This window comes from Monodelphis domestica, chromosome 1 (genome assembly GCF_027887165.1).
Source record: "Monodelphis domestica isolate mMonDom1 chromosome 1, mMonDom1.pri, whole genome shotgun sequence".
In the NCBI taxonomy this organism is placed as follows: domain Eukaryota; kingdom Metazoa; phylum Chordata; class Mammalia; order Didelphimorphia; family Didelphidae; genus Monodelphis; species Monodelphis domestica.
In genome coordinates, this window is record NC_077227.1 from 547,509,358 (window position 1) to 547,525,555 (window position 16,198).

The 16,198-nt window shown below is 35.7% G+C and overlaps 1 protein-coding gene across 2 annotated transcripts in view; it reads right to left on the minus strand.

Moving 5' to 3' along the window:
* The window catches only part of DCDC2C (doublecortin domain containing 2C), a 183,499-nt gene that overhangs the window by 50,866 nt on the left and 116,435 nt on the right, over positions 1-16,198 (minus strand). For both annotated transcript variants that reach the window (XR_458801.2, XM_007476177.2), the window contains exon 12: positions 3,250-3,288. Coding sequence is in view for 1 of the 2 variants with exons in the window: in XM_007476177.2 (XP_007476239.2) it covers positions 3,250-3,288 (39 nt within the window). In the remaining variant the exon portion in view is untranslated. The remainder of the gene's footprint in view (positions 1-3,249; positions 3,289-16,198) is intronic.

Genomic DNA, 16,198 nt, shown 5'->3' on the forward strand with positions numbered 1-16,198 from the left:
TATCTTCCTTCACATTTTTTTCATTAATTCTTTTGATATTTCTGACCTTTTTGTTGTTCCAGATGAGTTTTATTATTATATTTTCTAGCTCTATAAAATATTTATGGGGGTAGAGTCAAAATGGTGGCTTAGAAGTAACAAGGCCAATTCCTCTGTGAAAATCTTTCCACACCAATCAAAAATAGAGCACTCTGTGGGGGACCGAAAAACAAATGCAACAAGAAGACAGAGCTGAGGGACCCTTCTTGCTTGATTCAACTTAAAAGGTACACAGAGAAGGTTGGATTCTTGGGTTTAAGGAAAAGAAAGAAGGAAGGTCCCAGGACCCATCCCCCATCTACTGTGCTGAGATTTAGGCAAATGGTGGGATCTTGGGGTGAGGGCTGCTGACCCCACCACCAAAAGAGGTCCATGGATATATTTCAGGGTTTCTATAAACTTGGAACTTTTAACATTTTGGTAAATGTATTTGCATATAATTGGTTTCCACTGTAATCCTAGATATTTTATTTTATGCATTTAAAAGCACTATTCTAAGAAGGGATCCATACACTTAACCATTGACAAAGAAATTCATAACATAAAAAGTAACAATAAAAAGTAACATAAAAAGGCTTAGAAACTCTGACCTAAAGTATGTTAATACTTGGAATCTATAGATTTCCAAGATATATTAATATCAAATTCTCTATATAAAGCAATTCTTTTCAAAATTACTGGCACATTTGCTTTTCAACTAATATTTCCCCCAAAGGAGTGAATTTTTATTTTAGTCCAGTGTGTTTCATTAAATATGGAATTCAACTTAACCTGTATTTATTGTCTGTTATATTTAAGGTGCTAAGAATACAATGTACTAAGCTCTAAAAATACAAAAATGAAAACTTACAAAGTCCTTACTCCCAAGTCCCTGTTTACAAATTTTTTTAATCTCTATGTGAAATTTGTTTGGATAAAATCTATCAAAATGTTCTATTTCTGCTGTTCATAGATATCCTCTACATTTAGATTGGTTCTGCTAAAGAATATAGAGTGTAATCCAGTAAAGAATATAATGATCCCTGGAAGAACTTGAGTTATTTTCAAAACATGGTACCTAGAGATAGTGTAAGAAAAACAAGGATAAATTCAAGATGAAACTAAGATTTCAGGTTTGAGCAACTTGGTGAATGATGATATTACTAACAAAGTCAGGGAAGTTGATTAGACAAACTCATTTTGTGGTAAAGAGTTAAAGATAATGAGTTCAGATTGGAACACAATGTATTTAGGCAAAGTTCTAGTCCCACTTCTGACATTTAACTCCTATGTGTCTTAAACCCTAGGACTACATTTCTGAGAGGTGAATCTGCTCACACAGATCCTTGTTTCAAGACCCAGAGAGAGTGCTCTCTCACACAGGAAAGTTTTCCTATTATTTCAAAGTAACAAATCTTTCAAATACTCCCACACCTAACATCAAGGTGGTATGAGGGGGCAGCTGGGTAGCTCAGTGAATTGAGAGCCAGACCTAGAGACGGGAGGTCCTAGGTTCAAATTTGACCTCAGATACATCCTAGCTGTGTGACCCTGGGAAGTCACTTAACCCCCGTTGCCTAGCCCTTACCACTCTTCTGCCTTGGAACCAATACCCAGTATTGACTCCAAGACAGAAGGTAAGAATTAAAAAAGATGATATGAAACATAAGACTAGTACTAGGGGACTGAAGATATAAATCTTGGATCCATTAACATAGAAGGGATGTCTGAAGTCTTGAGACTAGAAGAGTTCTCTGAAGGATGAAAAATAAAAGGCTGAGGAATAAGCCATGGGAAATAGCCAAAACCAGGAAGATAAAAGAGTTAAAAGTTAATGAAGAAGACCAAAGAGGATAGTATAGCATCATGCTAAAGGAGAAAAAAAATGGGAGCAAGGATGATCAACAGTATCAAAGATGACAGAGAATTCAAGAAGACTGAGGGTAAAGGAGAGGCCACTGGATTTTATTAAATGTCAGATATCTAGTCCTTTGGCAAATCTTCTCATTTCTATCTTTATCTCATTTAGAAACACCATTTCTCCTCATCTCCACCTCTTCACTCCCCAGGACTCCCTTCAAGACTCAACTCAAACTTTACCTTCTCCAAGAGGCTTTTTCTGGTCCCTTCTTACCACAGCTATGATTATTTTCCATTTATTCTGTATTTATCCTGTATGTATCCAGCTACTTTCAAGTTGTCCTCCCTTGAATTATGTGAGCCTCTTGAGGACTAGAAATGTTTTTTGCCTAATTTATGTTCCTGGCATAATAATAAATGTGTGTTGATTGAGTTGGTTTCAAGAGAATGGTGAGTATAAAAGCCAGCAAGGAGTTAAATGAGTGAATAGGTAGAAAATGGAGGTAGAGTATTCATCAAGAAAGTTTGGCAGCCTAAGTACCCAGCACAGAGTCTATCACATAGATGGTGACAAAAAATATTTTGGAAGGAAGAAAGGAGGGGAAAGCAAAGACAGGAGGGAAAGTGAGGAAGACAAAAAAATAGAAAGGCAACTAGAGTGAACGGAAGAGTTAAGTAAGTTTTTGTAGATTGAGGAAGCTGTATGTTCTGAAAACCAGAAAAAAGAATCCAGTTGAGAAGAAAAGATTGAAAATGCTGTCCAGCTGTGAGATGAATGAAAGAACCAACTCTCTTAGGAATCAGAAGCAAATAGGATCTAGGGTTGAAAGAGATATGAGTTAAGAGAAGGAAAAGGATGGCCCTTCCTGTGAAACTAGGGGAAAGGACCCAACTACTAGAAGAGGCAAAACCTAAGGGAAAGCAAGAAGTCACTCCCCAAAAAGAAATATCTTTGAAGTTATAGATGACCTGAACAAAAGGAATCTGTCTAAATCTGCAGGGTCTGATTATATCAGAAGATACTGAAAGAAATGTCTGAAATCAATCAAAAGCTGCCATTAACTAGCCTTAAGAACTTCTGGTAGATATGTGATATGACTGAAGTTTAGAAAAGAGTCATATATTAAACCTATCTTTCAAAAAGAGGGGGGAAAGACATCCGCTGAAATCAGAGACATGTCACTTTGAGTTCTAAACCTCAAAAAAATCCTGAAAGTGTAGTACCTCAAAAAATAATAAATCTAATTAAAAATCTTTGAAAACTCAAATTTGAGAATGAAAACCAATATGGTTTTGTTAAGGATAAATTTAGCCAGATTAATCAAATTTATTTCTCTGAAATAAAATGGTAGATTGACGGGAAAACAATACCTCTTTATTTCCTCTAAGAATTCTCTTGATTTGCTGCTCCTAAAAACAAGAAAATGAAGAAATTAATATTTAGAGCTTACTTTTAAAAAATCTTAAGACTGAATTCTGAGGTCAAAATCTTTGCAACTGAATATTCATGAACTTAGGCAAATAACCGCTCTGAGACTAAGTTTCGCCATCTATAAAATGAGAAGTCAGATTCTATCATTTCAAAGTCCTTATTTCAATTCAATGAATCTATCAATCATTCATATATTCAGTTTTACTATATACACTATTATCGATGAAATCGCAGGTCCATTCTCTATTCTTTGTGCTACTATCTATCTGGCAAGGCATGTGGAAAGGAAACTAGAACAAGTTTTGGACTTTCTGCCACTATGTTGGACAGACAACCATGGGAATATTAGAGAGAGAAGAAATTGTCAAGACTGACAGTTGGTGGGGGAAGGGGCAACTGGGAGAGGCGGTGGGTCTTGTGACTAGCACTTCCTTCCTGGAATGGGTAGTGAGAGGACCTTTGGCTTCCCAGTCTGGATAGGAGTGCCTTGATTTCTTCAGCCCAAAGAGAGAGGTCCAACCAGCTCTGAAAGTCAGAACTTTTCTTGTTGATTGTTGTCTACTGCTAAGGTTTTGAAATTAAGAAAACTAGCACAGATATAGTGTAGACAGGAATAAGAGAAACCCTCCACCAGCCTGTGAGGCCTGGCCTCAGCTCCAAAGCTGAGAAAGACTTCAACCTTATTTAGGGACATCCCTCTTCCTTTTTCCCTGATACCTCTCCAATCCGAACTGGTTATTAAAATTTATCTTATTTGAATACCGCAGTCAGGTAAGTGGACTATCTTTTCTGGGGCATAGAGGGAGCTGAACCTCAGTTCAGTCATCCAATTACAAACGTTCCTTATTGGACCCCTGCTGGGCAACCAAATTCTGGGGAAAGGCTTGTCCCTCAAGAGGGTCCATGTTTACCTGCTCTGGGGCAACTTTGGCAGCTTTGACATCCCCGCAGGCTATCATACGTGGCTCATTTCTCAGACACTCCATTTGGTTCAAAAAGAGCCTCTTGATAGGGGGCATCTCTCCTTGTCCTCACCGGCAGACATATTCCCTCTCTCCCTTCAACTCCTCCATTCTCTGCTACAAACCTTCTGTATCCCCTGTTCTTCATCTCCACCACACATCATTCCCAATAAATATTACAGTTAGTATGCAAGTGTGTGTGTATTTGTGTATATACTGCACTGTATATTAAATCATACAGTACATTGTGTCTATGCCTAAAATATTAATGAAATTGATAAATTAATAAAATCAAAATGTAGGAAATTATGTTAAAATAGTATTTGTATGTATGGATAAGAATTTCCATCTATATACATATATGCATTATTGTAAAATTATATATCTGTAATATATGTATATTATAATAATGTATATATAATATATATAATGTGTGTTTATATATTTTTCTGTTTTTATTTTATTCATTTGAGGGAAGGAAAAAACTAGAATTATGATTTGATTGGTATAGGAAACCCCCACTACCAATGCATATTGGCAACTGTGTAATCAAGAGAAAAGGCCAAAAGCAAAGGAAAATCTGAGATTTAAAGAAGATGGACCCGGGAGAGGCAGATGGAACATTCAGGAAACCAACAGGGGAAGGGAGAATTGAGAATTCCATGGAAGGTTCAAAAAGCAGAAACTGTTGGCCTGAGCTGGTTCTGGTCACTCTCTTACCAGAGACTCTGAAAAGAGCTAGGGAGGAGAGCTGTTCTTCTAATACCCCTTCTAAAACCTGGCTGAGCTGAAGAAAGTTCTTGCCTAATTGAAGACACCTGCTGGTTTAAAGACTACCTTTTCCTTTAGGGGAAAATCAAACCATTTTTCTGAAGAGACTTTTTGGTCAAAGTCTTCAACAGTTGCTAGGGAAAAGATATTAGGGACCTCCTATCTCTTCCCTCTACCACCCCCCTCTCCCTACCTTTCCTTTCCAAGAAATAAATTAGATATTTTAGTTTACAGAAGACTGTCTCTAAGTTGTGTAATAGGAGGGAGGATTTCAAAGTCAAAGAAGAAAGTTGGGAGGGATTGACTCACCTTCTGGTCAGGTCAGGACTCCATTAAAGTTGTCCAGCCTAGTGGAAGAAGGAAGGTGCTACCCAGAAAGCAGTCCCCAATAGCAACTGGTTTCCTGGTCCTAGCATTTTTAAGGCCCCTCTGTCTCTCCCACTATTACAACTGCTAGGCAAATTAATATCATAGAAAGTTATCTGGGACGTTGTAGAGGCTAGATAATTTTCCCAGAGACACAGATGTGTCAGAGGAACGCCTTCTTTATTCTAAGGGCCAGTTGTCTATGTCTACCCAAGCCTCTCCAAGCTTGCTTGCTTTAAACAACAGATGCACTCCTGGGAAAAGTCGTCTATAAATCAAATGGAGTCATTCTTTCCTTAACCCAGTATATTTGAGGTCCTGCATTATCATTTCTGATTCATCTTCATTTAGAAAAGTTTTCTAACAAGCAAGTGTCTGTCAAGTAGTTAATGATCTGAAATATAAACATTTACATATATCAAGAAATCTTCTACACCAAAGACCTTGGACAAAAAGTGTCATGTAGTATGAAAAATCACCTTCCACTGTCCTTCCCTTCCAATATATCTACTTTAAAATTCTCAAACCTGATCTATGGCAGAGCCTGAACTGAGGAATTTTTCTACCCGAGAAGCAAGCACCAGAAATGACGCATACCCACCCAAGATGAAAAGCAACACAAAATACCCCAAACTGAGGGAGGGAGAAAGAGAGCCCAGGACATGAGAGTAGCTAAGGAAAAAGTAGAAACCAGAGCAGGGGGAAAGGAGTTCACAGTAGCTCATTTCCTATTTTAACTAATTTGTCTTATTAAATAGGTACTATGTCTGTTTAGTATGTTTCCATTCTGACAAGTGTTCTCAGCACCCACTAAATTCATAACCTTGGAACAATGCCCCAGACCCCTGCCCTAGTTGTGGCTATGAACTACAGGGTTCCTTAACACAAAACACGACTCTTGTTATGTCATACTGGAAATCTGTGTAAATTGCCAGACTATCCTGAAAAAATAGTTGGAGATTACAAATCATCACTATTGCCTTTCTTTAATATTCTTTATTATATGTCCAAAAGGTTTCCTTGGTACATGTTCATATAAAGAAACTTTAAACACATACATGTTCTGTGTCTACATACATATACTTATGTCTATAAACATACTACATGGATGTGTGTTTCTTCAGTGAAAAAATGGATGGATATGTGTATATATATATATTTATATGTATGTGTTTCTATGGTGAATATATATCTATATACACATACATCATGCATCATATACACACATATGTAAGCACATACGCACAGAGTATCCCAGAAGTCTTACTGCAATTTTAAACTTTAATGGGGTGTGCATGTGTGTATACATATGTACACATATGAATGTATAAAGAACACATGTACATATTATATCTGAGGCAGCTTGGTATAAGGGATATAGTTGGCCTTGAAGTCCAAAAATCTGAGTATATATATACATAAATATATATATATATTTATGTATATACATAGATAATATTTTTGAACAAAAGTAAACTATGTGATTTGTCACGCAGCCTGTTCTGTTAGCAGATTCAATAAGTCTGGATATTAGCTGCCATTCTAACACAACCTTATTCATCAGATCCAAATACATCAGTTATGGTGAACCAGACAGACTTGATGAATGCAAGGATCCCCGTGATGAGGTCTTCCTCTTGGAAGAATAAGCACTCCATTTAGGTTCATTTCAGACACAAAATGCAACTAAAGCATAACTTAAAAACATTTTCAGACCCCTATCTCCCAGAAGAGCAAAAAAAAATCCTAATGTTGAAAAAAAATCTGTATTTGCGCTATGCCTACAATATGTTCGTCAAATTTTAAGTGTGTTTTTGAGTGTCTATAAACAGGCAGCTCGGATATCCTGCAGCCACTACTGCAGTTTGAAAAGGACAGTCTATTTTTCATTCCAGCTTAATAGACCAACAATGTGATCTGCTTCCATAGGTCTACGTTTCTACACAGACCTAGAGTTCTTCCCCCTTCAAATATCAGGTAGACAAACCCTAATGATCAAAAAATGGGAAAATAAATGCCCTGACTGGGGCAGGATATTATAAGGCTCCATGTTATAGAATCTCAGTGCATTCAGAAGAATAGAGAAAGACCCTCAGTCCCTACTTACCACAATGCTGCTATTTCTCATCTTGGCTTCCTCGAGGGGGAAGACTGCCAAGTTCGCAGAAGATATGTGGAATGAAGAAAAAGGGCTCCTGAAAAATCTAATTTGTCAATTCTGAGTGCCTGTGGACCTTCAAGCCTCTTTCCACCTCATGTTTCTGATTTTCTTTTCCTCGAAACTACTCAGGGGAAGGAATTTTTTTTCCACCAAAATATGGCTGTCAATTTAGAGAAACCAAGTAATCAATTCACCTAAAATACTCTCCCAGAGTGGGATCCAGCCTGCTTATCCAAACTTCTCATAAGCTGTACAAGTAGCAAATTTGAAGGATTTATTTCCTTTCATCTTTTACTAAAAGTTCTCTTTTAGGTTCTAGTAACATGCCAGAAACCTGAAACTGAATTTGTTTGGTCCTGACAATATATAATAAAACTCCATGTGTATATATGCGTACATGTACACATATCCATTGGATTTGGACAGACTTCTGTTATCCTTGCTATCCTTGTGATCAGTTTCTCAGGTGAGGAAATTCCCTCTACTAATGCAAAACAAAACGATCTCTGCAACTTACAGTCTTAGAAAGAGAGCTAAGAGGCATAGTAGCTAACTAGACCTGAAACAAGGAAGACCTGAGTTCAAATCCCACATCAAACATCTACTAGCTGCACAATCCTGGGCAAGTCATTTAACCTCTGCCTCATTTTCCTCATCTATAAAATGGAAGAAATACTAATTCCTACCTTATAGGTTTACTGTGAGGATCAAATAAGATAAAATTTGCAAAATGCTTCACAAACATTAAGGTGCTATATAAATGTTAACTATTATTATTATTGTTATTATTATTAGAAAGTTGCCTTGAACACTGATCACACAGCCAATAAGCCAATTAGAGGTAGGATTTAAATTCAAGTCTTTCAGGGTTAAAGGCCAACCCAGCTGCCTCTCTCTGTGTCTGTGTGTGTGTGTGTGTATACATATATATATATATATAATATTAATTTAAATATAAATTTTAAAATATATTAAGATTGAACTTGCACATACATATATACACATATGCATAAAATATATACATACACATTTATATACATGGGCACATATACATATATAAGTACAGATCTATGGATATAGATAGAACTTATGATTTCATAGGTATAAGGTGCTCTCAGTATGGAAAGTCATTCACCAATGCTGATCTCTAACACTTGGCCTATGGGCATTGCCCAAGCAATGAAAAGGTATCTAGGACATACGTAACCTATCAGAGGCAGAATATGAACCCAAGCCCTTCCCATCACAAGACTGGCCCCCTCTATCCAAGCTGCCCCTTAAAAGATCCAAATGACTGAAAATGTGTGAGGTGGTACCATATTTTTAACTAGACCTCCAGTCTAAGACTTTGTCATAAGTCAGGCTTCATTTTCCTATGCATTAAAAATGTCAGACCTGCTGACCACCAGGTCTGGGTCAGAGGAGAACACTACATTTTCATCATGCAGAACTACTACTAATGGAGATGGTCAAGGCATTTGGAGTTTCAAACCTGGTGAGCCAAAATATGGGTGGCTCAGTGAAAATGGTTGCCTCTGAATACAAATCTGTCAGAAATTGCACGTGGCAGAAGAAGCATAAGGGATATTGTGACTCATTGGGGTTAAGATTGTGATTTCAGCTACCCTCAAAGAGGATAGAATAGACCTAACTAAACTCAAGCATCTCCCATAAATCAAAAAGTGGACACTGAGGTGAATTGAAATCATCTTTTTCAATTCCCATGTTGCTCTCTTTCAGTTGCTTGAATATAACAAATTGGTCATAACATTCTAGAAATATTTTAATGTACAAATAACACCCTATACCCCAGTCGTCCTATGGGAATTTATTAATATAAGTATATTTAATTTCCTTAAAATAGAACACTAATATCACGCTATGTATGTTTGAACATGGGTCTAGATATGGCGCACAGAGTAACAGAAATTTGTTGGTCTAGTTACAAAGAATTTCCTATACAATACTTTAAATGTATAACAGTTCATTATGTCATATAAAGCACAAATGAACAAACAAAGCACAAATGTAAAACTCATTTTACAGATGAGAAAACTGAGATTCAGAAAAACTAGGCAAATTCCCTTGAGTCAAGTGACATGGTAAGTGATAAAACAAGGACTGGAACCTGGATTACATAGTGGACTTTGAAGTCTATTGTTTGTTTGTTTGTTTTTTATCTAAAAAAGGAGTTCCAATGGTTTAAAAAATCAGGTTCAAATGCCAGCTCTGAAACTTACTAGCCCTGGGTGGCCTTTGGCAAGTCATTTTACCTGAGCATATTTCTTCTTCTCTGAGATGGGAATAATACCTTCACTATCTACCTCATAGATAAGTAGGAAACTGCTTTAAAGTTCAGGTTGATACTATTTGTTGATGATGATGTTGCACTGACCATTATGAATAATTTACATGTCTCATGTAATTTGCTACAATGAAACTCTTTCTTGTGCTATTAGAAGACTTACTCATGCCAATTCGATAATGCAAACTCATTTAAATAGTTCAAATATCTTAGAGATGAATCTCACACAGACTTCTATATTATATACCATTTTGATCTTTTAAGGGAAAAATTTTATGACTGATATATTTTATGAATAATTTACATAATATCCTAAGCCTAGATAATGGAATTCATGCCTTGCTTTTCTGGTGACTTGTTATCTCTAAGAGTTTCATTACTTAATTCACCAAGATACCACTTAGCATTATTGATGACTTACACTTAGCTTTTTGAGTCTCCTACCTTGATCAATATTGACCTTGCTTCCAAAGGAAGTCATAAAATACTTAGTTGTGGTGACAGAATAGTATCAAGATAATAAAAAGAGAAAAATAGTAAAGATATTGTAAAGGCAATGAATTTTAAAAATCAATAGAGGGATCAATGTCACTATCAATTTTATCACAAAAATCCTAAGCCAGGGACGATACTTCATCACAAAGAACCCTGGTTTTATTGGCAGTTCTGGCGATGCTAATTAAATGGAAGCCCTCTACTAACTGACTGATAAGGCATCCAAGAAGAATGAATTGTTATAGGCTTTTGTATATATTTTAATTCACTAAGTTGATGTAACCAACTTTTCCATCATTAGCTGCAACACTGGAAAATATTCATTCATCCATTCAATCACCATTTTTTTTATTGAATGCCTACTCCATGAAGAGTGATGTGCTGAGCACTGGGAGAGATGCAATGATCATTAATGACCTTTACCTAGGCATCATCTTTCTTGAACTCTCTGTAACTTTTTTTAACCCTTACATTAGGATTGATGACTATAAGTTCCAAAGCAGAAGAGCAGTTAGGGTTAGGCAATGGGGATGAAGTGACTTGCCCAGACTTGCACAGTTAGTAAATGTCTGGGGCCAGATTTGAACCTAGAACCTCCTGTCTCCAGGCCTATCTATCTACTCAGCCACCTGGCTACCTTTCTCTGGAACATTTGACACTGTTGACAATCCTCTTCTGGACATTGATTTCTCTAGGTTCCACTATTATTCATCTGGTGAACCTTTCTTAATTTCCTTCTGCAGATCATCATACTCTTCAGTGCCCATTAAATTTGGACAGCTCACAAGGCTTTATCCTGAACCCTCATTATCTTTTCTATATATCCCTTCTTCTCCTGTGGTAACCACATCTGCCCTCATGACCTTAATTACCATCTCTCTATGTGGATGGCCAACAAACCTTGAATAGTGGCCTTAACCTGTCTCCTGAACTCCAATACTTACTGATATCTTCTGAAGGCATTTCAACTCAATATATACAAAAGGTTGCTCATCACATTCTCCCTGAAATCCATAATTCTTCCAGTCACCTAGCTTCATAAACTTAAAATCATTCTTAACTCTCTCACAAACTTTCTATCTCATCAGTTACCAAGTTTCATAAAATCTACCTTTATACTATTTTCCTGAATCCCCTCCCTTCTCCACAAAGTCTCTACCTTAATTGAAACTCTCATCACCTCTCATAAGGAATATCTCAGTGGCCTCTTTACCTCTATCATCTCTCTTCCTTTAACAATTCATCCTCCGCACAGCAACCAAATTAAATTTCCTAAAACATAGATCCAGCTATGTCACCCAACTACTAAAAACATTAACTACTCCTTATTGCCCTTTGAATGAAATACAAAATTCTCAATTAAATTTCTATGGACTGGTACAAATTCCAACTTTCAGGAAAATCAAAAACTGATACATTTCTCTTACATAGAAAAAGCACCAAAGAATGATTTTATTTATAACAATGAAAAACTGGAAGTAATGTACATATTCAGCATTTGTGGAACAATAATAACTTTTTTGTATTTGCATAGTGTTGTATATTTGTATATGTTGTACTTGTATAGTGTTTTGAGGACTACAAAACCCTTTACAAATATTATCATGTTTTATCCTCACCACAATCCTGGGAGAGAAGTGTTTTTAATATCTCTGTTTTATAGATGAGGAAACTGAGGCTCAGAAAGTTTCAATGAGTTAGGATCAAAGTATCTGAGGTGGGACTTTAACTCAAGTCTTCTTGACTCCAGGTTCAAAGTTCTATTCCTTGTGCCTCTCCACTGCCTGAATGTCTGAATAAATCAATGCAATGAAATGAAAAACATAAGAGATAGAAAGACATTAAGAAACAATACACAATAAGGAAGAACTAGAATTGCCTATCGTAAGCATAGATTAGAAGAATAAAAAGTTTTCATGAATGCAATTATAAATGGAAAAAAGCCAGAGTAGAAATAAATTGGGTTAATTTTTATGGTATATTTTGTATACTAAAATATATTTTTCTATTTGTTCTGTTAAACTATATTTCATTATAAATAGTTCTTCGTATGTGTTCAAAATAATTCTTTTTATTCATTTTTAAGTTCATAATAAAATATTTTTAAATTAAGAAAAACAGCAGAGCACATATTTTACTATTTCAATGATCTGTGATTGATTTCATCAGTGTGAGAACTCTTCCCACATATGCTGATCATTACCCCTCTACAGTTTCCTAGATGGTCTTTGAGAATAACTGTGGCCAAAAATGTTATTCTCCCATAGTCAAACTGGTTATAATCCTCTCTGCACTTACTAAGTTAGGTCAACACACATTTATTAAGACCTACTATAGGGCAGGCACTTTGCAAAGCTGATTATCACATAACAAAAGCCCATCCACACAAAGTCTTTCCTTCTAGTTAGGGGCTGATGCCCACTAGTATGTCAAAAACCTAGGTGACTGGCAAGCCATGATGAAACATTAGGAAAGAATTTTGGTCTAATAACATAAATGGAAAGTTTCCCAGAAATGACTGGGATGACAGTGACAGCCCATGGATGAGGGAAATACATTGCCATTGATTAAAAAAAAACACCATTATGTTAAGGGATTCAGAGGCCAAAACCCCAAGATCATGCAGTATTCTACATACTAAAATCCTTTCTATTAAGCTCCATCTTTAGTTGTGTGGAGCATGAAGTGTGTGTGTTGTGTGTATATATATATATATATATAGGGGCAGTGGGGAAAAAAAGGAAGCTAAAGGTTTCCCAAAGGAGATGTTTCTATAGTATTTAGGAGAGGGCTAAAGGGAGCAATGTAACTGGCATTTTTCATGTCTTGGGCAATATTTACAAAACATACCAGAGACAAGCTATAAGAAAAGCATCCTCAAATAAACCTTTTAAGACAAATTTGGTTTGAGAGGGAACAGGAGATACAGGGATTCTGGAATATAGGTGGTCTATTCCACTGATGTGGAGCGGGGGGCTAAGCTTGCCCTAGTGTAAGGTATTCGTAGAGAGGAATTAAGAGCCTTGATAGTTTATCAAGGTCCCTTGATAGATTAATTATTCTTTCTAATGATATATTAAGCTAAGTTATTTCTATGCACCTGAAGGAATGTAAGCATTGTGAGCATCCCCCTAAATCTGAATGTCAAAGCTCAGTGACACTATCATCCCATCCTATTTGCAGTTCTGGTGAACCATCAGGGCTAGAAATATAGTTTGAGAAATAAGAAACTACAACAATTCACATGAACCATAATTGCAAATAGGCACCATAAGAATATGTGAAGAAAGATCAAGGCCAAAGACTGTTCGCATTCCCTGAAAGATTCTCCCTATTAAAAAGGAGAGCCACATGACGTACTCTGGATTTTTATAAAGTACACCTGAACAGCTAAATAACCAACTCACACCACTCTTTATTCACTCCTTTTCACAAACTTACATCATCTGTTCCACTTTAGCTACCCAGAGTTACTTAACCAAGAATTTCTCTAGATCAAGAAAATTTAAATCAGGAATTTGCCAACTCATGCTTGGTATCTCAAAATGTAGGAAAGGATATACAAGATTCACCACATCAAGTATGTCTTCCATTAGTTCTAGAGCAAATAACCTGGAACCTATAGTCAAGAATATGTCTCAAGGCTTCATCACTAAAACATTCAAGGACCAAATCTGAATAGAGATCAGAGAGGAGGTACCATCAGAACAAGGAGCACAAAGCTATGCACATAGACACAAAATAACTTTACCAACTAATTGACATGGATAATTATTTCCATTGCTTCAGAATCATCCTTTGTCATTCCTCAAAGGGTAAAAATCTTTATTTCTATCCCTGAATGGGATGGAATGGAAAGAACATTGAAATTGGGAGTCAGGGGCTGGATTCCAATCCCAATCATGCTATTTCCCACCCATGAAACCTTGGGTAAATTGTTAAATTTCTCTGGCCTTTAGCCTCCTTTATAAAATTAAAGGGAAGTGAGTGGCCTAGAAGACCTCTAAGGCCATGGTTAGCTCTAAATCTATGATCCCATGATCCAGTCATTGTTGCCCCAATTATATCTCCCCAGTCATCATTTGCTTAGGACACTTAGACCATTACTGTACAAATAGAAGTTACTCAGTAAATGTTTAGTGTTCAATTTCAAGAATGCAATTTTTTAATTTTTTTGCTAGTCATTCCTGCGACTATGTATTTGATGTGTTTTGTCTTAATGTAAGTTTAATTATCTCTAATATCATCATAAAACTTGTAATAAGTAATTCTTAAAGGTAATATAATGCTTCATACTTTCATGTTCAGTGCAAATGCTAAAATCTTAAATTATGGGACTTTATTACCTAATAGTATGCATATGAATAATCAGAATTATAATTATTTTCTTAGTTTTGGCAAGAACTTTTTGTAATTCAAATTTCATCCTTACTACTTTTTATACATACCCTGTACCTTTTGCAATGTCTCTAGCCACTTATAAGTTAGAAATAATTTATGTACAAGAACATTAACTATAATAGAAACAATTGAATATCCCAAAATATTCCTAGTGTTCTTTTGTTAGTGAATGTTCTAACTGCTGAATGTGAAAGTCTAAGTTTAAGTATAATACTTTAACTTTGGGATTCATCCTTCCAAGATTCATCTATTGTTTTATAATGGTGGAAATAGGAGAACATCTAAAAGCCCTTCATAACCAGAAAGTGTCATATAAAAATTTGTAATTGTTACAATTATTTTCTTTTTTTAACTATCATCAGCTATAAAATAAAACTCTTCTTAATTTAACTGTCTAGATCAGCCTTGTTCACAATAATCAGGTTAAATATTTGCTATCAAGACTAAGACAGAATGCACCTGCCCATAGACAAAAGGAGAACATCTAAAACATGTGGAGCCAGTAGTAGTCCGGGCTCAGAAAGAGTTCCACCTAATTTGCTTTGAAGGTTTCCTGAGGTTTTTTTCAATTGTTAATGGTAATAGGTTAGCTTTCGAGGTTGCTTTTTTGTTTGTTTGTTTGTTTACAAGAATGTCACCTCTACTTTATAATTTTAAAGCCAATTTTTTCAATTGGATATAATCTACATTTTGAAATACATCAAAAAATAATTTTGAAAGTAAGCACAGTTCATATTGATTCAAGGTGTTTATTCTATTTATGGAGCTAATTTGTAGCCTCCATATGTCAAAAAGCTGTAATAGTTTAAGATGCTACCCAGACAGGTAATGAAAGATTCATGACCAGCAAATCAACAAAGATGTCTTTATTATGTGGCTATGACATATAATACATATACTAGAAATGGGCTCAAGGAGGCAGGAGGAGGAAGAGAAATGAAAATATAATATACATGTATATATTATAATAATCTTCCAGAATGGTTTCTAATTTAGTTGATAAAGATTTGCTATCTTATATCTTGTTTTGTTTTTTCAAAAGAAGAGGGGCAAATGCATCAAAAATCCTGATTTAAAAATAGTTATCGTACCTATCATATACAACTTATCCATTTCCCCTAAAATTATTTCAGTTACTCAACAAGCATTTATTGCAAGACATTGTGCTAAATGCTAAGGATACAAAGAAACAGCAGCTGCAGGGAGGGAGGTGTAGGACCAAACCCCGCTCTGAAGGAGCTCCTTGTTTAGTGGGAAAGAATAAGTAAAGGATTATAAACAAGATAAAAAGAGGATAAATTAGAGATAATGAACAGAAGGAAGGCACTAGCAATAAAGTTTTATTTGCTAAAAATAATTTAAATTATTCTTAGATCATTCAGAAGGCACTTCTAGATCTTATAGCATATTTCAGAATCAAAATTATG